General features: G+C 46.4%; 2 protein-coding genes across 5 annotated transcripts; both read right to left on the bottom strand.

The window, feature by feature from the left end:
• Positions 1 to 2,666: 2,666 nt before the first annotated feature.
• Positions 2,667 to 6,234, bottom strand: LOC137211797 (nucleoside diphosphate kinase B). 2 transcript variants are annotated; one of them, XM_067714435.1, is made up of 5 exons: positions 6,083 to 6,234; positions 5,672 to 5,801; positions 4,613 to 4,714; positions 3,707 to 3,819; positions 2,667 to 2,921 (listed from the first exon to the last, which is right to left on the bottom strand). In XM_067714435.1, the coding sequence occupies exons 2-5, from the start codon at positions 5,795 to 5,797 to the stop codon at positions 2,804 to 2,806; spliced, it is 459 nt and encodes a 152-aa protein (XP_067570536.1). In that variant the 5' UTR covers positions 5,798 to 5,801; positions 6,083 to 6,234; the 3' UTR covers positions 2,667 to 2,803. The 2 variants fall into 2 exon arrangements, with proteins under 2 accessions (XP_067570536.1, XP_067570537.1); XM_067714436.1 differs by having other exon boundaries at positions 5,672 to 5,798; positions 6,092 to 6,200.
• A 3,869-nt stretch (positions 6,235 to 10,103) lies between these two features.
• Positions 10,104 to 22,019, bottom strand: LOC137211796 (nucleoside diphosphate kinase A 1). Of its 3 annotated transcripts, XM_067714432.1 has the most exons (7): positions 21,869 to 22,008; positions 19,614 to 19,714; positions 16,274 to 16,382; positions 14,249 to 14,378; positions 12,041 to 12,142; positions 10,886 to 10,998; positions 10,104 to 10,406 (listed from the first exon to the last, which is right to left on the bottom strand). In XM_067714432.1, exons 3-7 carry the CDS (start codon positions 16,297 to 16,299, stop codon positions 10,289 to 10,291), a joined length of 489 nt encoding a protein of 162 aa, XP_067570533.1. In that variant the 5' UTR covers positions 16,300 to 16,382; positions 19,614 to 19,714; positions 21,869 to 22,008; the 3' UTR covers positions 10,104 to 10,288. The 3 variants fall into 3 exon arrangements, with proteins under 3 accessions (XP_067570533.1, XP_067570534.1, XP_067570535.1); XM_067714433.1 differs by lacking the exon at positions 16,274 to 16,382; XM_067714434.1 differs by lacking the exons at positions 16,274 to 16,382; positions 19,614 to 19,714 and having other exon boundaries at positions 21,869 to 22,019.
• Between the last annotated feature and the right edge of the window lie 1,387 nt (positions 22,020 to 23,406).

The following is a 23,406-nucleotide window of genomic DNA, read 5'->3' on the forward strand; positions in this document are numbered from 1 at the left end:
CAGATCAGTTCCTCCCTCACAGAACCTGTACTCTCATAAGGTAAGCCAGCACAAGTGAGGAAGAATTTACTGCTGGCTGACGAGAGGAAGAGGATATGGGTGGATATATGGCCATAGTTGCATTTGAGCCAGGATCTCACTTGGAGGGAATAGGCAAAAAACACGGGAGGGGTGAGTGTGGACCCCTTGTGGGGAAATTAAATCACTTTAGTCAGAACATGGTGTTTCAGGGTTGGCATGATTGCTAGGAGACTTTTTTTTTTTTTCCAGCTCCATTAACCTCAGCAACAAGGTTCATAGGATGTAAATGAATTATCCCAGCTTGCTCTTGCTGTTTACATTAAGAGGGAACGCAGACACCCTCCTTTATCAACAGCTGATTCTGTGGGAAATTATCCAACTTTTACTGCAGAAGCAGTTTGTAGAGAATTTTATGGATGTTAGATAGTAATGAGATGGATTGGGTATCTTTAGTAGTTAATTTCATCACTTGAGAAAAATATAACACACTCCAAGAAAGACAGAACCTAATTTCTGCCCTGCTTCCTACCTAAAATGGCTTGAAAACAGTTGCCCTAGTAAACTGGAATTCCCAGGTTGGCCTCAATTACTACCCCGAGCTCTGACATATACATTCTTCTTTAAACCCTTACGCGCCTCTTGGGAAACTAGTTTCCTAAAGTGCTTTATGCCCATGTTTTAAGAGGAACAAATGTTTCCCCAAAACAAGTAACTTTAGCACTGTGTTGTTTATCCAGCCTTGTGAGACGGGGAGAACAGCAACTATTTCCTTTCTGCAGACTCTTACTGAGGCTAGGTTGACATCCCTCTTTGGCCTGTTAAGAATTCCAAGCCTCACGAGCAGGCCAAAGCAGGGCTTGCCTATTAACAAATAATTATATAAAAAGTAATGCATTATTTAAAATGCATTTATTATATGTTTAAAATACAGTTTTATGAAAGCATAAAAGTTTCTGAATTAGTTGTCCACTTTCACACACCCAACTGTTACATAGGATTAGGTCCAACCTTACTCCAGAGGCAGTGCTTTTGTCCTCACCATAGCCTACCCTTCCTCATTCAGTTCTACCAAATTAAGTCCTAACATTCATATCCTTCCTCTCAGCTCTCACCACTCCAAATTTGACTTCATCACCCTCCAAACTCATGACTTTTATCACGTCACTTGGAAAACTATATAAAGGTAGTAAAGCACAGTGGCCAAGAGCAGAGTCTGAAGCCAGCTACTTGCATTGGAACTTGACTCCTTCACTTGTTAAGCGCTCTAACTTGACTCAGTTTCCTCAATTATAAAATAGGATACTAGTACCAACTTCCTAAGAGTTGTGAACATTAAATGAATTCATGTACGTGAAGTTCTTAGAACAACCCTGGCACAGAGTAAGCCTATACTATACTATACTATACTATACACAGAGTAACCGCTGCTGCTGCTGCTGACAGGTACCTTAGCCACTGTGCATGTGGGTCCAGGGTGGGCACCTCCACATTAGAATGCAGGCCCCAGGCCTGCCCCAGGATCTAACTTCAGTAAACTGCCATTTAATGCAGTGAAAGCACGTAGCACACAAACATGAGATTCACTTGAAACTAAAAAATAATTTAGAAAATGTTAAATTTCTTGTCAATCATTGACTCGAAATTAGAATCCTGACACTTCTGTACCAAGCTGTTGATGTGTCTGTCGTTGTCTTATAGTATAGCAACGTGCATAAAAAAATGTAACGTTGAGGGCGTTCCCTGGTGGCCTAGTGGTTAGGATTCTGGGCTTTCACTGCTGTGGCCCAGGGTTCAATCCCTGGTCGGGGAACTGAGATCCTGCAAAGCCATGTGGCCAAAAAAAAAAAAAAAACAAAACATGTAATGTTGAGTCTTTTATATGGAAGTGGCATGAAAAGCTTTCACCGGTTTCCTGAGAAAACAGGTATTCATAAACCCACATATTTCCGTAATCTCATTTTTAAGGCAGGCTCCAGATGATAGTGAACATTTCTATGGATAGGTGCTCCTTGGCACCACTTTACAACTGTGCCAATCCAGCAAAATGAACAGGCAATGTGGATTTTGTAACCACTTACTACTAGCCCAGGAAACAGGCATGATAAATACCTCATCCCAGGGTAGAGTAAGAAGGGAGGTAGGGTGGCAGGGAACATTTGTGTAGCCAGGCACTAGGTTAACTGCTTTACATGCATTGTTTCATTTAATCCTGCATTGCCATGGCATCATCCTCACCTTACAGGCGTCCTTAGGCTTCCGTTTCCTCATACATAACTTGCCCAATTTGCAGTCAACAAGAATGTGAATCTGGACAACTTGACTAGTCTATGTTTCATTCTGCCAAGTTTCAACAAATTCTTTGTACAGAAATGTGCATTTCTACATCAGCTAAAGTGGTTGGGATCTTTATTATGTTCATTATTTCTTTACTAGTTTCCTCAGATACACAGCCAGTGCCACACTTGTCCTCTTCAGCCTCACTGCTTTCCCTCCTAGAGTCTGGAAGTATACCAGGTGCTGAGAAGGATTAAATCATTTTTCCATAACAAGCAGGATTAATTTGTTCTGGATAACACTACGATAGCCAGGGAACCAAGTCACGTCTTCTTCCAGCTTAGTAACCAGTAATCACCAGAGTCTGCACCCCGTTTTCAAAGGCTTTATTGGTAGATATACTTTAGGAAAGGAACATCCATCCTACTGCTTCCAAGTTAGTGGAATGAAGAGCTGTGCCCAGGGACACATCAGGTGGTGCCAGAGGGGACTATGCTCCGTCCACCTCTTACTCATAAATCCAGTCAAAAGCACAAGACTTGTACTCAACCAGTTCTTCAGGCTTAAACCACAGGCTGATTTCTTTCTCAGCACTTTTTACTGAATCACTGCCATGAATGATGTTCCTAAGAAGGAGAACAATTTCTAGTTACATTTTAAAGTACAAAAGTCTGTTCAATGGATAAAGCAAAGGACAGTCACTGAAGACCTTTTCAGCCAGTTGCTCCTTGAAGCAGCTGACCACCCCCAAGTATCTCCTCTTAAAAGCAACTATAAAACTATAAAAGTACTTAAGCCAAAAGCATCACTTGGTTCAACTTTATTATGCTTCTAAAATTTCAAAACAGTGCTTGTACCCAAGATTGCCACAAAACATTACTTCTCAAATTTTGAAAAATACAGGAATACACAGACCAAAACCCAAACTAGATGTGACGTATTCATTATCAACAGCCATTGCTGCTGTATTTTCTTACAACACTAATGTGCAAAGTCCAATCAAAACATTCACGCTTATTGACAATCCCTTTATTCCATTTGAGTCTCCTAACTATACAAATTTTTGTAGAGATTCTGTATGAGTTAGGGAACCAAAAAGGCTAAAAGTGACACACCCTTGGACACAGCACCACAAAGGGCAGAGCCAAGGCTAGACCCCTTCCTTGCCCCACTATCCGCACTTTCTGCCGTCACGAAGGACCCACCGCAGGCAGCTCCCTTGTGCAATGCCTTGGCTAAAATTTTAGGTAGCCTAGAGAAGTAACTATTCAAGAAAGCGTTCATCCAATGATAATTACCACCTAATTTAAACGTTCAGAATTTTCTAAAATTGGAATGTGCCAAAAATGTTTGTTTTAAACCCAAGTTAAGTGGCTTTGAGGAAAAGTCATTAGTGTCCCTTGGAACTTACCTGCCAACTTGAATGCAGAAGTCGCCACGAATGGTGCCCGGCTTAGAATCCGCTGGGTTGGTCTCCCCAAGCATCACTCTCCCTGTCTTCACTACATTCAGGCCCTCCCAGACCTTGACATTAGGGAAGAGGAATTTCATCAGTTCTGCCATTCAGGACCATTAAAAACAAACATTTGCCTCTACCTAACAGCACATATCAGTAAGACCAATCAGTGACATGATTATCAGCCATCCCCAGTAGTAGTAGGGGCCGATATAAAATACTCCATACTCCATCCCAAGTGTATTGCTAGGATACAGAGAAAAAGTCTGCCCAACTTGGGGACTTCCCACTCTGGCTGAGACAGAGATTAAAAAGACTGAAGAATCTTTATGCAGCCACAAACTCAAAAAATAGTGGGGAAAGGGTAAAGAAAAGTGAGCAGACTGGAACAGGATCAGTGGGAAGGGCATCGCAGAAGACTGTTAGAGCAAGACATGGCAAAGACTGACATGAAAGGGGAAAATGTATTCCAGGGAAAAGCAGAAAGAAGAAAAGGTCACCCTCAGGGAACAGGAAGTAGGGCTTCTTTCCCAACAATTTTATTAACTCCCTATTATACCCTCTACCTCTATTCACTTCATTTCCAATTGGACATTAATGCCACAGGAAGAAATAGACCAGTTCATTTCTAGCACAGGATCACAGAGAACTCTTTTTAAGTTCTGATTCTCACTTCCTTTTTCCTCCCAAGTTACCAGTTGGTCTGTAAACTAACTCACTCCAGCAGGCTGCCTTTGTAAAACAAGGAATTTGGAGCATCTGCGGAAGATGTCTAAAAAGGAACATGAAGACACTGAGCAAACCCGGTTACCTATCAGCCGTTACTTCCTTGGTTCCCTCTCCTCCAGCACAAGCACTTACCATGGCCACAACCGGCCCAGAGTTCATGTACTTCACCAGCCCTGGGAAGAATGGGCGGTCTTTCAGGTCAATGTAGTGCTGCTTCAGGAGTTCCTCAGAGGCCTGGCATTGAAGAGGAGGTACCAATTAGGAAGTAAACTAGAAAGGCTCAAATATGGCTCTCTCCCATCCTCAGAACCTGCCCACCTCCCCCCACCAGTAACACGGTAGGTTCTCTAAAAGTCTGGGTGTGTATTTTAGCTCACATTCATAAGGTGTGTATTTTAAAAAAAAAAAAAACCCATCCAAACCATGAAACTGATGCTATCTTAGCAGAAAGACTGTTCTGATCATGAAGACACCCTCATGTCAATGACCTGACGGATGTTATAATCCTTAGAAAGGGGTGGTTAGGGAGTTAAGTGTTGGCTGCAATCAAAGGAAATATGCCAGACAGAGGTCATATCAAACCCTCTGGCCCATTCCTAATGCCCTTTTAAACATTTCAGACGTTAACTGAGAAAGCTTGGTTTAAATTTCAGTTCTTAGGTACTTATCCCCTAAGGTCCAGATCTGTACCCCAAACTGGAAGATAAAGTTACTGCCCTATGCCAAAGGGAGCCTGCAGAGAAAGGGCAGAGTAAGGCACACCCCACCTAAGACCTCAATCATCTCAGAGCTGCAAGCTGAAGCACAAAAGGATTCCAGCCTCCATCCCGTGCCTGGGTGGACCTGCGGGGGCCCGGGGCGCAGACCTCATCCACTCCCTGCTGCCCCCCTGTGACCCACTGCCCGTCGCAGCCGCGGGAAGGAAGCAGCCCCGGAGCCTGAGTCACGTCACCTCCGCTTAACCTTCCAAGGGCGTCTGTCCCCCCGGGCCTCGGGGAAGGGTCTAGGGGGCCCGTGGAGCCCTGGGGGGGGGGGGGGGGGCGTTGGAGGCCCAAAGCAAAGGGGTATTCGCGGGTCCGAAATCAGCCAAGGGGGACTCCGACTAGGAAAAGACACTCGGATCGACGCTGCGGGTAAGGAAAACCACCCGCGACCTCGCCGCCGCGGGAGGAGGGGAGCGGGGCGCGTCACCTGAAGGAACTTCATGGCCACAAGGCGGAATCCCTTCTGCTCGAAGCGCTTGATGATCTCGCCCACCAGGCCGCGCTGCACGCCGTCGGGCTTGATGGCGATGAAGGTGCGCTCCGCGTGGGCCATGGTCCTGCGGGCGGCAGGTGCGGTCAGGGCGTCGCGGCCGCGTTCACACAGGCCTCGAGGGGGCCCGGACCCCGGACCGGAGGCCACGTGGCTCCCGCGCCCGCCAGCCGCTACCGCGGGGACACGTGGCCTGCGGGACGCCTCAGCCCTGCCAGCGCCGCGCCGCAGCCCCTCAGCCGTCCCCGGGTGCCCGCGGAGGACACTCGGCAGGGGTCCCGGGGGAGCGCCCGGCCTGCGGGACCGAGGGGGCCCGAGGGCAGGAAGGGATAGGAGCCGCCGTCTTACCGGTAAGAGGGCGGGCGCGGGCGGCGACGCGGGCGGCGACGCGGGCCTGAGCCGAGAGCTTAGCGACCGGCACCGCCGCAGGGAGCCCGCGGAGGAGGGGCCGGCGGCGGCCACACCCCGGACGGCCCTCCACCCAACCCGCGAGGCCGGACGCTTCCGGACGACTCTGTCCACGCCCCGGGTTTGCAGAATAAGCCAGCGAGGGCTCCAGTGGCAGGAAGTGATTTCTACCCCACCTGGTTGTGCCTGAAGTAGAACTGCGCGCGTCCAATCCAGCTCCTGTCTTCAGTACCTCCTCACACGCGCGCACGCAAACCTCTACTGGTCTTGAGTCAGTACCCCGGCCAGTACCATCTGCTTTTCCCCATTCACCGAGCACCCAGAGCTGCTTTCTCTCCTCCCCGTCTAGCACAAGTCCTTATCCTACCTGTGAAATCCAGTTTCCCCTTCCCTCCCCTCTGCTTGAGCCCTGCTTCAAGCCCTCCACCTCCCTCATCCAAACTGGCGGCCTCCCAATGCGCGTCCACCTCACTTCTCCCCGCAAGGAGCCTCCCTCAGCACCCTCCTCAAACACCATCTGACCCTCGGCCCTGCTTTGATGACTCCCTCTGCCTGGAGGATGGCATCCAAGGCTAATTTAGCAAAATACCCCATACCCTGCTCCCTCCTGCCTGTATCCCCACCCACCTTCCCAGCCCAGTTAAGCTGCCCTGTTCCCACCCTGAGATGATGATCTCTGCCCCCAGCATCATTTTGTGGCCAGGTTATCCAGTTCAGCCTGAGACACACCCTTGACAAGTTTCTAGATTCTCTCATAGAAATCAGGCCTGTCATACATTTGCAGACAATCCCTATCTCTTCTCTGCCTGACAAACCACTAGCCACCCTTTGGTGGTGCCCAGCTTCCCTGGAGGAGCCAGCAAGCCCCTCCTCTCAGTAAGTGTACACTCACCCCCACCCCCACCCCTCCAGCAGTGCTTACAGCCTGAGGTGGGCAGAGCCCCTGAGTCTCTCTCCTCAGGGCGGTGAGCTGACTACAGGAATCATGTGTCATCACCCTAGTGGTCCTGGCACTGCACTGATAACCTGTGTTAGATGCTGTGACAGTCCAGGCCTCTATTATACCTTGCTGGCTTTCCAAACTTCTAGTTGCAGAGCATTAAACCACAGTACACGAGCAGTCTTCATTCTGGAGCAAGGACACCCAGTGTTCCCTTGGGCCTCAATCGGCAGTACACTTTTATTTGGGCTTCCTTTTCAGGATTAGCAAATGTCAATTGTGGGAAAGAGTGGGAATTTCACTGGATATTTCTCCGCAGAGCGTTTGCCCCTTGGTCTGGTCACTACCTTGCCAACAGCAGCCCTCTGCCTTTCACCTCTCCTTTCCTTCCTGGGAAGACTGTCCTTAACTGCGGAAGGTATAAATGAAGAGGCAAGGGGGCAGGGCACAATCCTTAAAGAATGACACAGCCCTTGAGAAAAACTGGATACAACAAGAACTGGTTAGAACTGACTAGGCCCAAGATGGTAGAAGATTCAACTTCCAGTAGAAACTGCGCCTCATTATACACTCACTGTAATACATTAGCCTGCTAAATGACACAACCACCGGCACCATGACAGTTCCAAGGCCAACCATAAAGGCCAAAAGGTGGGCAGTGGCCCAAATCCTGGAAATCCCTGAGCCTTCTCCGAGGTAGTGAGAATATTCCTCCCACTCCTTAGCCTATGGAATTACCCAGCCCATGAAAACCAACCACCCCCGCACCTCGGGCCTGCTCTGCCTTCTGACACAGACTGCATTCTGTCTATGGAATTGTAACTGAGCAGGACCCTGTGGGACCTTCTGGGGCAGACCCTTCCCCCATATCCTCTGCTCTAGCTCCTCTCTGAAGTACCCAGATAACAGTACCTGAGGCACATTTCCTGAGTTGTTTTACAGATGTGAAAACCCCCCACCAAATGGAAGATATTAACTATTTGATGACCATGAACACAGAGCCCCCAGGCCTCCTGGAGCCTAAGGACTGATTATGTTAACCCCTGGGGCACCACCCTGTTACTTCACCATGAACCAATTAGAGAACTGTGCACAAGCTGATCACATACCCTGTGACACACACACCCTCTCCCCCACCCCACCCTCCACCCCCCCACACCCCTACCCTACCACCCCCACCACCCCCACCCCCGCCAACCTGGCCTTTAAAAATGCTTTGCTGAAAGCCTTTGGGGAGTTGGGGGTTTCAGGGGCATGGGCCACCCGTCTCCTTGCATGGCCCTGCAATAAGCCTTGCTCTGCTCCAAACTCCAACATTTAGGAATTGTCCGGCCTCACTGTGCATCAGGCACACGAACACAAGTTCAGTAACAGAATGTGCATCTCTCTCAGTCAACCTCTTTGACTTCACTATGGCTTGCTCTTGAATTCTCTCCTGCGCGAAGCCAAGTACCCTCACTTAGCAGCCTGTCCCAGGAGCTCGCCCAAGACCTGGGACATGACCATTCTCTCGCACCCCATTTTCCTGCAACATCTTTACAAAGGAAGAGGAAGAAGGTGGTCTTCTCCCCTCCTCACTTTTCCTTTGATTATAAAAACGTAGCCCACTTAGTTCTCAGGGAAAAGCCCTCTTGCCTGCCCACTTGTATCCTTCACAAGTGTCCTATATTAATAAATCTACTTCTTACCTATCACTTTGTCTCTTGCTGAATTCCTTCTGTGCCAAGACATAAAGAACCTGAGCTCCATTAAGTCCTGAGATGAGCTGTGCAGTTTCATGACCCTTCTGCCTCGCTACACACATATTCATTCCCCCAAAGTCCTGGTACTCTATTTCACTCCCCATTCTTTGTATGAAACAGAAACGCATCTATTCCTCAGCTGCCCAAACAAAAGGTGGCCCCCCCATGGGAGAAATCCTTTCACAATGTAACTTACAGCAAATCATCATGTTGTACATTTTAAATATCTTACAATTTTATTTGTCAGTTGTATCTCAATAAAACTGGGGGAAAAAAATCTAAGCAGGTACGGTACATAGAAGTGGTGATGGTGGTAAGGCTCTGATCCTTGAGGTGGTCCAGAGATTCAGTTCCCTCCAACCAATCCAAGACCGTTACCACCCCTATATCCGCCTTCCGGCAAGTTGGGAAGGGAAGTATGATTATCCCTTCCTTTTCAGGGTACAACCTTGAATTTACCACCTTCACTTTTTCGTGTCTCTTTGGCCAGAACTTAGTCCTGTGGCTGTATCTAGCTGCAAGCTAATACAATCACGCTAATTAACATAACAACGGCTTCCTCCAGTTACCATTTCCTTTCCTTCTTTCTATCTACCTTTCTTTCTCTCTCTTCCTTCCTTCCTTCCTTCCCTCCCTTCCCCTCTCTCTCTCTCTCTCTCTCTCTTTCTTGTGATGAGAGCACAGATCTACCCTCTTAGCAAATTTCAAATATATAGTACAGTATTGTTAACTATAGTCACAGTGATCTACATCAGATCTCCAGTTTGAACTTTTAAGTAAATGATTGATAAGTAAATTTCCATCTTGTCTCTATTAAAGCAACCAAATCAATATCCTAACTAATCAAAACTACTCACAAGATATCTTCTGCTTCTTTTGAGGTCATCCCAGAAATCCAGGCCCACTACCCACATAGCTTCTTGGCTTTGGAGAAGTTACAACTTCTCACCCTCCCCCAGCCACTGAATCCCTGAGAGCTTCTCAAGGGCAGGAAGGGTATCTTTTATTTCCAGGGAATCTTCGATGCACAGGACAGTCTTGGCAACGTAGCAGATCCCGGACAGAGAGCTGTTGACTGGGTCAGTGCCAAGAGTGGGTGGAATGCAGGGGGAAAAGAGGGACAGGCAAAGAATGTGTGTGTATGTGTCATCTCTCAGGCCAATATAACTTATATAGTATTTACACTCTCTATTAGCTTAGGTTAGCCAGAATACGTGAAAAAGAAAAAAGAATACAAACAATACGACAATACGAAGTACCTTACTCAATGACTCCTTCCTTGAGATGAAACATTTTAATCTGATGATAGCACATAACACTGTACAGGGAGCATCCGCAGCTCCAAGAGTTTCCCTCCAGATGAAAAGCAAGTTCTCAGAAATAACTAGATTTGCTATGACCTGGCCCCTGCCCATGAGAGGGAGGGGAAGTGGGGTGGGACAAGCACTGTGGTCTGCTTCCATGTCACTCGTAGATCCAGTTCTGAGCACAGCTCTTGTAATTCACCAGTTCCTCAGGGTGAAACCACAAGCCAATCTCCTTCTCTGCACTCTCCACAGAATCACTGCCGTGGATAATGTTCCTGGATGGGAAAAGAGATGGCCACATTACCAAGGTCAGAAGGATTAAACTGCCCAGAAGCTCCCCTCATGTCCATTGCCAGAAAGCCTACAGCCACCAGAGCAGAAAAAACCAAAGCTCCATATACATTATTCCATGTCAAAAGAAAAAACCCATGACTGCCACTAATGTAAGGATAAAGAATGCCCTCTCCACGTCCAGCCCTCCTAGCAACACTGATGCGAGCAGCGGGAGCCTCAGGAAGGACTCTGGCCAGCAAAGCGCATTGTATCAGGTTCTACTCTCACAACAAAGGCACAACCATAGTGATGTTGATGACCAAAGGCAGGGGGCCTGCAAAGCCAAACACCAATTAAGAAGGAAAACAAACTCTGATTACAAATTGCTCTGTATATGGTATCATGTCTACCCTCAGCTTCAGAAACCCAAATTCTCGTGGCACTTGGATTTTAGAAAACAGTAAAATGCACCGACTCTCACCTGCCAACTTGGATGCAGAAGTCCCCACGGATGGTCCCAGGCTTGGAGTCCACAGGGTTGGTCTCCCCAAGCATCACTCGACCCGTCTTCACAACATTCAGCCCCTCCCAGACCTCCAAGGGCAAAAGAAAATATGGTCAAGGAAGGAAACCAATCTCAGCAGAAAATCTGAAAACTATTAATTCCAAAGAAAAAGAAAAAGCACCCCCTTAAAATGACATTCATTCATCGAACAAATACTTATGGGGCATCTAAGTGTTCCAGCACTGGGTATATTGGTCTCCCTGCCCTCCTCTTGCCTTTCTACAATCCATTCTTGACACAGAGTGGCCCTTCTAAAACACCAAGTGTAGAAACCTCCCATAGCTTCCCAGCACTCAGGAAGTACAGGGCTGAGACAGCCCTACATAATCTGGCCTCTGCCTGTGCCTATGGATTAATCTCATCCAACCTTCCCTTTCACCCACCAGGCTTCAGTTACGCCAAGCGTCTTTCTGTACCTCAAAAAGTTCCCCACCCCAGGTCCTTTGCACATGCTATTTTCATGGTTGAGAATGCTCTTCACTGTGAATTTGTACACAGCCGGCTCCTTCTCATCCAGATCTCAGCTTGAAAATCACGTTCCTTGACCACCCAGTCTAAAGCGCTCACTTGCTATCACATAATCCTATTTCATTTCTGTGCATATCACTAATCATTAGCTGATATATATATGTTTTTTGGTTTCTTTATTATCTGCCCATCCTCCCTTTTCAGGATACGTAGGCAAGGAAAGCTATGAAAACAGTTACCTATTTTGTCTCATTCATGATTGTATCCCCAGTGTCTAAAAGAGCCTGGCACAAAGATGACAACCAATACATACTAAGAGAAGAATCACTGCAATAAACAAGACACAGTCTCCCTCACCTCCAGGAGCTTACAATCAGGCATATCTCTCCTGATTTCTCCCAGATGGGAGTCTTCAGTTCAGCAAGCAAAGGTATTTTGTCTTTGGTGAGCCAGAGAGCTGACTCATACCCTAAATGTCCCATGCCCTAGCCTCAGAATCCTCTGCAACAATGAGGACCTGGCCTTAGAAGCAAGAATCACAACATTCACTCTTCACTCCCAGCTGAGTCATTCACATCAACATCCCACACATGTTATACTCACCATGGCAACCACTGGCCCTGAGTGCATGTATTTCACCAGGCCAGCAAAGAATGGACGGTCCTTCAGGTCAATATAGTGCTCCTTGAGAAGGTCTTCAGAAGCCTATCCCACAGGATAGAGAAGAGAATTGATCCCAAAACTATCTAAGAACCAGCAATTTAGTTATTTCCCACTTACCCATCCTGCTGTTTAAAACGTGAGCTCTCAGCTCACTTGTTCTATTATAACCCAATTCACTCTTGACTTTACCAAAGGGAAGAAGTGACAGGGACTAAAAGTGCTTCAGCTTTGTACCAGTTTTCCCCCTACTGTCCTTGATTGATCAGCATAAAATTACAGAACATTAGAATTGAATCCAGCCATGGTATTTTACACAGGAAAACTAACAATACAATAAATTTCCACGCCCAAGCAAGCCTCAGCTAAAATGTTACAGGGAGGTGGTCTCAGCATTGGATGAGAAGCAAACTGAACCAGGCCATTTCTCTTCATATTTATTCAGAGAATAAAGGCCTTAATTAATTAATTAATTTAATCTAATTTTTTTTTTAAAGAAAAAAAAGTTAAATAAATAAATAAGCCTGTAGGCTCATGGCAGCTATCCCTCCTCCCATTCTTCACCAAGTCCATGCCCTTGATAGGAAACTCAGTATAAAGGACAAAATGTATGCACTTAGGGGTCAGAGAGACCTGGGTTAAAATCCCAGCTGCATCACTGACTGGATAACCACACATTACTTAACTTCTCCAAGCCTCAGCTTCCTATCACTAACAACCACGGGAAAAGGATTAAGTACCTCTCTGGGTTGTCATGAGACCTAGATGAAAAAACACATGTGCCCAGCATGTGGTAAATATCCGATCAACAATACTTTGATTTCACTTTACCTTCAAAACTGATGAACCTAGTTGCAAGGCAGGAATAAAGAGGCAGACATAGAGAATGGACTTGATGACATGGGGTGGGAGGTCGAAGCTGGGGCGAAGTGAGAGTAGCATTGACGTGTATACACTACCGAATGTAAAATAGTTGGCTGGTGGGAAGCAGCCGCATAGCACAGGGAGATAGGCTTAGTGCTTTGCGATGACCTAGAGGGGTGGGCTAGGGAGGGTGGGAGGGAGGCTCAAGAGGGAGGGGATACGGGGACATGTGTATGCATATGGCTGATTCACTTTGTTGTGCAACAGAAACTAACACGGTATTGTGAAGCAATTATACTCCAATAAAGTTGCATTAAAAAAAAATCCTAATTTAATATACAAACTCTCTGGAGAGCACTGCTTGTCCAATACCTGGCTCGAATCATTCTGTCCCACTCTCCCCTCAGCATTAACCTCAGTCTTCTCCCTTTTATATTAACACAGTTTTTCTAAAACATCACACAGGAACTAAAATGCAAATCAAACTAAATTTAAAATTCCTTGGCGACCCAGTGGTTAGAACTTGGCGCTTTTACTGCCAGGGCCCAGGTTCGATCCCTGGTCAGGGAACTAAGATCCCACAAGCTGCGTGACCCACCCCCCACTCTTTTTTTTCTGATTCATTCATTAAAGTTGACTCTTAATAGGAAAAAAAGATGATCCCCTAATGTACTTGCTTTGAGAATTTAAATTCTTATTTCCCAGGTCTGTTTGCAGATGGGTTCTTGCTCAATCAATCCTTTGCATTTTTTGAAATATTGTTTTGTAGGTATCTTGCAAGTGTGTCTGCCCTCTGCTGTTTCAGGTGGGCCGCTCCAAGGGCAAAATCACAACTTTCCTCTACATGCCCTGATGGTGCCTAATATATGCTAGACAGTAGGCAGGTGTTAACAATGATAGAAAGACTTCCTTGCTGAAAAACAACCTGCCTCAAACGGTGGGGACAGTGGGGAGGAGAGGGGGGTCTCTAAAATCTGCTCAGGAAGCTCATGATCAGGAGCTCAAACAAGCCCAGGGCTTTGCGTCAGAAATCACAGTGCTGCAGTAATAGGTGGAACCCTGCATTGCCAAGAGGAAAGGGAGGCTACTTCTGAAAGTCGCAAATAACTTTTTTTGCTCCAAGACTCAGCGGAGATGCCACCGAGGAGTTTCCGGGTTTTAGGACATTTGTGTTCACCCTAAATGGAGACGCCTAAAATGAGCTGAAGGGAGAAACAGAGAGGCTGACCTATGATGTTCTCCTATTTCTATGAAATAACAGAAATAGCAAGAATGAAGTCCACTTACCTGCATGAATTTCATGGCAACAAGGCGGAATCCCTTCTGCTCAAAACGCTTGATGATCTCTCCCACAAGGCCGCGCTGGACTCCATCGGGCTTGATGGCAATGAAGGTGCGCTCGCTATTGGCCATGGTCCTGGGGATAGACGGGTGGAGGGATGAAACAACACCACAAACAATATCCTGCCTACATCATTATCCTTCTCAAGGGGATTACCTCCCTAAAGCTGGTTTAAATCTGCAACGTCAACTCCAGGACTCTCTGGTAAAACCTGATTCCTCCTCAGTCCCCTCATCTAGGAACTAATACCCCAGAGTGGGGAAGGGTCCAAAAGCAGGGCCTATAATTTCTATTTCATTTGATTTAATAAGCTTCTGTTAAGTCATGTCAAGAGGACATGATTGCCAGTTCACCCTCGACCTGGACTCAGGCAATCGGAGGCTCCGCACCCTTTTCCTGTCCCTGGAATGTATACTCTGTACACTGTTCCCACAGTAGGAGCCGTTACAAGGACACAGCCTTGAGAGAGTAAGGGTTGTTGAGACCATCTGGACTGAACATGTGACTGAACCCAGTTAAACTATATAAGTTTATATAAACTATATAAACTTTAAGATTCGGGTGGGTGGGTACAATGCAGCCAGCCAAGACAAGCCTCATATGTATGTTCCCTTACTTATTAAAACTGCTACCTTCCCACCTGGAGTGGTCGACCTCTTTGGTCTCTCCTGGTCCTCTCTGTACAGGGGCCAGTGTGTGGACTGACAATTTGTGAGCCAGCCAGGAGACTGAAGAAATGGGCCTTGGGAAAGAGGCATCCCTGGGGGAAATCCCAAGCTGAACATCGACCTCTATGTGGGGAGGGTGGCCTGTGTGTTTGATACTTGCAGACCACCACATGAAAACAAGGATGCCCCAAGAACACCGGCTGCTTTATTGCATTTATTAGAGAAACTACACAGAGCAGCAAAGAAGGAAAATGAATGGCTGCCGCAGTGGGCTGGCCTCTACTGAGGGCAGGCCACTGGCCACAGATGCACAACTAGAGGCTGCAGCTCGAGTGAGACAGTTGGAAGAAGAGCTGAAGTTAGAGAAGAACGTGCAGGTGTCCACTGCTCTGCCAGCTTTGGGGCTGGCAGACAAGATGAGAGAGCAGGATTATAAACTGGAGATCTTAGCTTGTCATATGACAAAGCTAGGAGAGCACAAGCTGCTGCAGATTAATGTCCAAGTGCTGTGTCAAAGCCTGATTAGGACACTAAGAGACAGAAACCCTGGGAAAGTGAGGAGCACAAAGGGGAGGATGTTGTGGTGACTGAGAATGAAACGGATGAAGCGCCCCATGCTGTCCGACGCCTAATACAAAGAAAAACTTTAAATAGTTGTTACCCTAGACTTCTGATAATAGAGAAATACACCCCAAAACTCTTAAGAGAAAACTTGCATTCCTTCTCTGTTCCTTGAAGTTATAAATCTTACCATGTCTTTGAAATGTAAACACCACAGGAAATAACTAAAACACTGCCCACAGACCAAAGAAAAAGGGGGGGGGGCGGTGGTGAAAACACAGACTGCTATAGGAGCACCCTCACACAAAATCTAGTCCACAGTTTCCCTAAGATTATTCATCAAAGGCAAGTACAAAATTTTTTTTTTTTTTTTTGGCCACACTGCATGGCTTGAGGGATCTTAGTTCCCCCATCAGGGATCAAACCCATTCCTCCTGCAGTGGAAGCATGGAGTCCTAACTACTGGACCACCACGGAATCCCCAAATTTTTAAAATCTTCTCGCAAATATTAGTAAAAGGCTTCAGCCATGTGGGCGGATACTTGATTCACGGCTAAAGTTCTGGAGAGAAAGCTATGGATTCTCTGTTTGTGTCTGTCAGTATGTTCGTATGTCTATGGATTTGTTATATATAGGTGATGTTTTTCTATCTCCAGAGAGTATTGTCAAAATTAACTTGTAAAAGAGCTCTATTTAGTTGGCCTAAAGAAAAATAAGCTTTGATATCAATAGTGTACTTATATAAAGCTGAAACAATTTTCTTTCATCTGCTCAAAGGACAAAGTTTTGTTGGACTACTGGTCTGTTCCTTATGGGACTGTAAGAGGTTTTCCTTTACCTTTTGAGTAACCTGCCCAGAAAAAAGATTCTGTGGTTTTATCCAAATAATTTCTTGTGCTTCATGTTGTCTTTATCACATCTTCAATTACTTAAGAAAACTGAATCTTCTCTATTAAAAGAGCTAAGGTTTTTTTTACAATTATGTAACTTTCTGTATTTGCCTTTGGAGTCTTTGTCACTTAAGTTAAATAGAAAACTAAGTACTGTTTCACAGTGAGCTAAGATCCTATTTAATCTAGTGTTTTAAAACCTTTTGGTATTTTTGACAAGCTCCCCCAAAATCTAATTCTAAATAAAGTTATGCTGACCTAGAACTAACTTTGGGATTTTCCAGAGGGCCCCTGGAACGTCTCAAAAGACGTATTCTCTTTCCTTATAAAAGAGAGATATTAAACTAATTAGCCTATTTGAGATATTAAATTATATGGGAAACTCTGTCAAATAAGAAGTGATGTTAGGGACTTCCCTGGTGGCACAGTGGTTAAGAATCTGCCTGCCGATGCAGGGGACACGGGTTCGAGCCCTGGTCCGGGAAGATCCCACATGCCGTGGAACAACTAAGCCCGTGCACCACAACTACTGAGCCTGCGCTCTAGAGCCCATGAGTCACAACTACTGAGCCTACATGCCTCAACTACCGAAGCCCGCGAGCCTAGAGCCCGTGCTCCGCAACAAGAGAAGCCACCACAGTGAGAAGAAGCTTACGCAACAAAGAGTAGCCCCGGCTCGCCGCAACCAGAGAAAGCTTGCGCTCAGCAACAAAGACCCAAAGCAGCCAAAAATAAAATAAATAAATATAAATAAATTTTAAAAAAAAAAGAAGTGATGTTAAACTTTCTTTGGGCTGTATTTGTATGAAATTCCTAAAAATCTGATATGTCCTGATATGATGTTATTAGTTATAATTTTAAAATGTATGTCACAAAAACAATCAAATTCCCTTGTCGACTGTATTATAATGAACGCTCATCAGATCTTTAACCACGGCCATTTTAAAGTCTTTTTTCATTTACAGTCATTGCTGTACTCTGATGGTTTTGCAAAACTGTTCCTGCAAAAATGCTTCACATTCAAGGACTTTTATGGAAAAACTTTAACAAGCACAGGTTTCTGATACCTAAGATCCATTTGCCTTCATGTTGAGAGGGACAGTAATGGACGTTTCAAGGACTTCCTCACGGCTACCTGCACAGCCCCACCACATGTCACGGGATTATAGCCCAAGACCTGCACCTGTTCCCCTTCCCCACTTCAGTAAAACGGGCCCATTACATTGATGATATAATGTTCACACGTGAAGACTTGCCCCTGTTGCAGGACACTCTGCAGGCCTTGCTGGAACATCTGTGAGGGAGAGGATGGGCAGTGAATCCACAAAAAATTCAAGGCCCAGGCACCTCAGTAACATTTCTGGCCGTCCTTCGTTTGGGTAAGATTCAAGTTGTCCCAGAAGTTGTCATTGATAATGTACAAGCCTATCCAACCCCTAAGAATGTGAAAGAGGTGCAAGCCTTGGTAGGAATTTGGGGGTTTTGGAGGACTTTTACTCCCCATCTGGCACAGGGCCTCCATCCCTTATACCACCTGGTAATGAGAGGGCATACGTGGGACTGGGGATCAGAGCAGCAAGCCGCCTTTCAGATGGCAAAAATATTAGTGAAGCAAATTGAAGTTCTGGGCATCTCCCAAGCCGGACTACCATTTGAGTTAGATGTGTCTGTGACTCCAGCACATCTGGGTTGGGCACTGTGGGAGAGACAACAGAAAGAGAGTACCCCTAGGATTTTTGGTCCCTGGAAGGGGGCAGAAACCCAATACACCCCCGCAGAGTAACAGCTTCTAGCAGCGTACACAGCATTCCTCCGGGTACAGCCTCTCACAAAGAAACAGCACATCATGGTAAGAACTTCCCTTCCTTTGAAGGGGTTGTTCAGAATATGTTCCATCTACCCACCTCTGCCATGGCTCAAACCCCCCACACTGGCTAAATGACACGTCTATTTGCAGCAGAGGAGTACCCTACCACCGGCCCGCTGTCTAGAAATGTGGGCGCTCCTAGGCCCTGTAGAGAACGTAGATCCTCCAAACGTCCTGGCCCTGTTCCTGTGTCGGCCTGTAGAGAGGGAGCGCGGGAAATTCCCACTGATGCCTGATATACACATGCCTGGAAAGAGGAACAAACGGCAGCCTCCAGCGGGCTGGTGAGCCCTGGCCATTAATGTTTTGCACTGACAGTTGGGCTGTTCTAAAGGGATTGACCCTATGGCTTAGACAATGGAAAGACAAGAGGTGAATGATCATAAATAAGCCTTGTGGGGTCTGGATACGTAAAAAGACATTTGGGTTCACCTGCAAGAGTCTGAGGCACTCCTCACTGTCTTCCACACCCTGGCTCATAAGGCACTGACATCCTCTGGCAATCAAGAAGCTGATGCCCTGGGCCAGAAATGAGTCCTAGCAACTGACCCTTGGGTGCATAGGAAGAGGGAACACTGAAGTGCCCAGGGGGATGACATATTGCCAAGGATGCTGGACCGCCTTTGAAATACAGTGACTCGATTAATGCAGTAATAGCATGTCCTGTGTGTTCTAAACAACACCCAAGGCCACTGCCAGAGGAGTCTGGGGCCACCCACCAGAGCTCCCAACTGATGTGAATTGATTATAGTGGCTCCCTCCTTCCCAGCGAGGGTTCTCAACATGCTCTGGTGTTTGTGGACACTGCATCTGGCCCAACCCAAGCTGTCCCCTGTTGCCTCACAAACCAGGCTGCCGCTATCGGGATTAGAGAAGCTAAGACCATGTATGGATACCTTTGTTGAATACACAGTGATCGGGGGTTATATTTCAAAGGTCATGACTGGGCAAAAGAACATGACATCAAATGGAAGTTCCATCTCCCCTATAACCCACAGGCAGCAGGACTGGCAGAAAGGAAAAATGGAAGAGTAAAGCATCAGATTAAATTACTAACAGGTAAAAACCACCTTGGCCGGGTGGACTAAAGTACTGTCCCAGATTTTGATGCATTTGAATGATCAACCAGAAGAACCTACGGCCCCAAATGCCAGACTGGGGACCCCTGACAAGACACCCAATGCCATACAAGTAAGGAAGTCTTGGGAAACAGCCACTGCCCCAACTTTCTCTGTGGATCCGTGTGCTGTGCTGCTGAGAACACTAAGCCCCATCATACCTGGGAAAGGAGTTATCTACTGGAATTTGCAATGGGATGTCTCACCGGGATGGGTGAATTCACACCTCTGGGTAAAGGAGACTTACTCAATCTCCACTGGGATCCTGCTGTCCTACTGCAAGCCCGACTGTTGAAATGTGCTATAGCTGGCATGAAACATGCATCTTTGAAAGAGGGGAGAAGGTGGGGTTCCTGGTCTGGCATATCCTGCCCCCAGTCCACCGCTGCCTGCCCCGGCCAATATGTATGGTATGTACAACCGGGTCAAGTTCCTAAAGCCACCAACCTCCCTCTCCTCCAGGCCAGATGGGCATGTTCCGTTTTCTACTGGTACAATCATTTAGCCACCATCTTGGTCCCCTCCATTGGCCTGGAGGACATTATAGCATACAGAGAAGCCCTTACTAACTTCACCCAGCAAGCCTTAAATGACAGCCTGCAAAGCCTGTCGTTACCAATCACTGAAATATCTTTCATGAGAAAAGCTGTCCTCCAAAACAGAAGAGCCTTGGACATTATGACTGCCTCATAAGGGGACGTAGGAAATCAATGGTTCAGATTATGGGGCTCTTCATATAGAAAACTGTTACTTATTTGGGGACTCATCTTAATCCATGTTTTCTCTTGGATCTGCCTCCACTGCAGTCAGAGAGCTGCCAAATGAGCCACCGCCATGCTGGCAGAACCCCTTGCTAACCTCTCAGGGCACACTTCTGACCCTGCAGAAGAAGGGGGTGAGACTGCAAGGGCCAGTCACAAGCGGCGGAGTACTGGAGGAGGTCATAACTATCAGCTGAACCCAGAAACTGGAGGCTCCTCACCCCCACCCCTGTCCTTGGAATGTACACTCTGCCTACTGTCCCCACAGTAGGGGCTGTTCGAAGGACACAGCCTTGAGAGAGTAAGGTGTTGTTGAGACCATCTGAACTGAACATGTGACTGTACCTAGTGAAGGCCTCTACACATACTTTTAAAATCCTCGTGGGCGAGAGCAGAGACCTACTCGTCTCGCAACCACCCAAGATAGGCCTCAAGCTCCGTTGCTCATTACCCCTGTTACCTACCAATCTGGAGTGGTCTGCCCTTCTTCAGTCTCTCCTTTCCTTCTGTGTACAGGATCCAGTTTTTGAACTAACATAAGCATCTACTGTGTACCCAATACTGTGGCAGAACTAAGGCAGGGGATGTAAAAAAAAAAAAAAAAAAAAAAGACACTATCTCTCAATTATCCAGATGAGGGACACCACAGTGATAATGGGAAAGTGATGTCTGGTACAGGGCAGTCTAAAATATGGTTTGACCTACCGCCACAGTCATGGTATTAGAACTAGAAGGGGTTTTACAGATTATTTCATTACAATTCCCTTCTTTCACAAATGAGGAAACAGATCTAGAGCACCCGAGTGAGGACCAAAGTCCAGATTTCCCAACCCTATGCAACTTATGCTATATCACGAGATGTAATGAATATTCTGACTAACCAGTGAACGGTGGACTGTGGGAGAACTATTGCCATGAGTAATATCTGATATGCGACATCATGCTGAAAGGAAGCCTAGAAAGTATCTATTCCAGACTTTTCCTTTTACAGAGAAAAAGATCGGGCTCAGGACCTGCTCTGTCTCCACAAGATGAGAAAGGAGTCCGTTCACCTTGAAAGTCAATCCCTCTGTGGATAACAGCACCACCTCCTGGCTCTATCTTCCTGTACTTACCTCTTATTTCAGCACCTTAACAATATGTTTGAATTTTCTGTTTTCTGTCTCTCCACTGGCCTGCCGCCTGTATACACGGATGGATTACTTCTGTGTCTGTCCCTGGTACCTAGCCACAGGGCCTAGCACTCAATAAGAGCAAAGAAACTGTCTTAAATGATAATCACCCTACACCTCCAAGAAAAAGAGACCAAGCCCAAGAACTGGCGGAGATCTCCCGGGGGAAGCTGGAGACAAGCATGGATTCCCCAGGAGAAAATGGAGCTAAAGAGCTACAAACAGTCTCTTTAAGTGTCCTCCACATCCACCTGACACACACCTGTCATTCATTCAGAGCCCAGCACTGCACTAGACAGAAACAAATACGGCACAATCCCTGCGGTCGCGTCCTGATGAGAAAAGCAGCCACGGACAAAGGTGAGTCCACGTGGCGTGGGACGTGAGCTGACAGGTTTGCACCTTTCGAAAGGCGCTTCCCTCCCACCCCATCACCCTGGCCACCTCTCAGAGCGGAACTCATCCGACCTCTTCGCCTCCCCCTCCCCTTCCTCTCCCTTTCCTTTCAGTACCCCGAACCCTTCTCACCAATCCGGCTACTTGGGCTTCAACTCCTTCTGCTGCCACCGGCACCGGAAATGCGCCTCCGCCCCTTGTGGTTCCCGGCACCCGCCCGCGCGGAACGCTTCTGCCCAGATCCGCTACGGGAGGGCCCATTTTGCAGAACACCACTCGCCTACGCTTCCTCCTGACAGTCGGGTGTCATTCTAGGGAGCAATTTCCAAAGTTAAACTTCCGGTACTGTTTTTTCCTGCTCTTCTGGCTGGCTACCGCCATCTTTTTTTTTTTCCTTAAGATTCTGTGACTGTTTTCTCGAGCAAATTGGCTTCCCGAGAGGTGGCGCTCACACTTTTCATTGAGTCTGAACGAGCACCTGACCTAAAAGTAGACGGTCGCCCTCGTTTTACATTTACTCATTCTTTCCAGCCTGTCAAGCAGATTTTTTATCGAGTAACTTCTGTGTGGCAGGTATTGTTTCAGGGTCTGGGGTATAGCAGTAAACTTTGTTGGAGCTGGTTATGGGGACAAACAATAAATAAATGAGCAAATTAATATGAAATATATCATAGTATGCAAATGTTGTTAAGAAAAAGCAGGGCAAGGGCGGAAGGAAGATTGAAGCAGTAAACTACTTTAAAGGTTAAAGGAGGTGGCAGTAGAATAGACCTGCATGAAGTGAGGGAGCAACTCTGGTGATTACCCAAGGGCCAGTATTATAGTGGGCGTTGAGCGCTAGAAACTGCGGTTGGAGAGCAGCAAGATTATGTTTTGGTGGGAAGTGATTGGAAGATTTTGAGTAGGGCATCATATCATCTGATACACATTTTTTTTAAAAAATCATTCTGACTGCTGTAGGAGGAATGGATGGGGTAAGATACAAAGCAGAATCAGGAGCCTTTTCAACAAATGTGCGGGAGCAATGGGACATCTATAGGCAAAAGAAGAAGAAACACCTCTACCTAAACCTCCCACTTTAAATGAAAATTCACTCCAAATGGATCATAGTTTTGTAAGTGTAAAACTATGTGGACAAAAAAAAAAAGAAAATGTTGCCTGCCATTTCAGTAAACAAAGACTGCTGCCTGACATCAAGCCATCAGCCACTGTAGCCTCCCCAATGGTGCACACTGAAGGGAAATCAGGAGAAAAACAGGGTACTGGCCCTAGATAGTTAAGATGCGTATCAAATGAATAATTTCAATGAGCGTATTTTTTTTATCCAATGCAGCTTTTTGTGTGATTAGCAGTAATTTTTTAAAAAATGTATTGATGTATAGTTGATTTACAATGTTGTGTTAATTTCTGCTGTACAGCAAAGTGATTCAGTTATACATATAAATATTCCTTTTCATATTCTTTTCCATTATGGTTTATCACAGGATACTGAATATAGTTCCCTGTGCTATACAATAGGACCTTGTTGTTTATCCATCCTATATATAATAGTTTGCATCTGCTAATCCCAAACTCCCAATCCTTCCCTCCCCCACCCTTCTCCCCCTTGGCAACCACAAGTCTGTTCTCTAAACTGATTAGCAGTAATCTTTTGATGTTCCACTAACATG

This window comes from Pseudorca crassidens, chromosome 19 (genome assembly GCF_039906515.1).
Source record: "Pseudorca crassidens isolate mPseCra1 chromosome 19, mPseCra1.hap1, whole genome shotgun sequence".
Lineage (NCBI taxonomy): Eukaryota > Metazoa > Chordata > Mammalia > Artiodactyla > Delphinidae > Pseudorca > Pseudorca crassidens.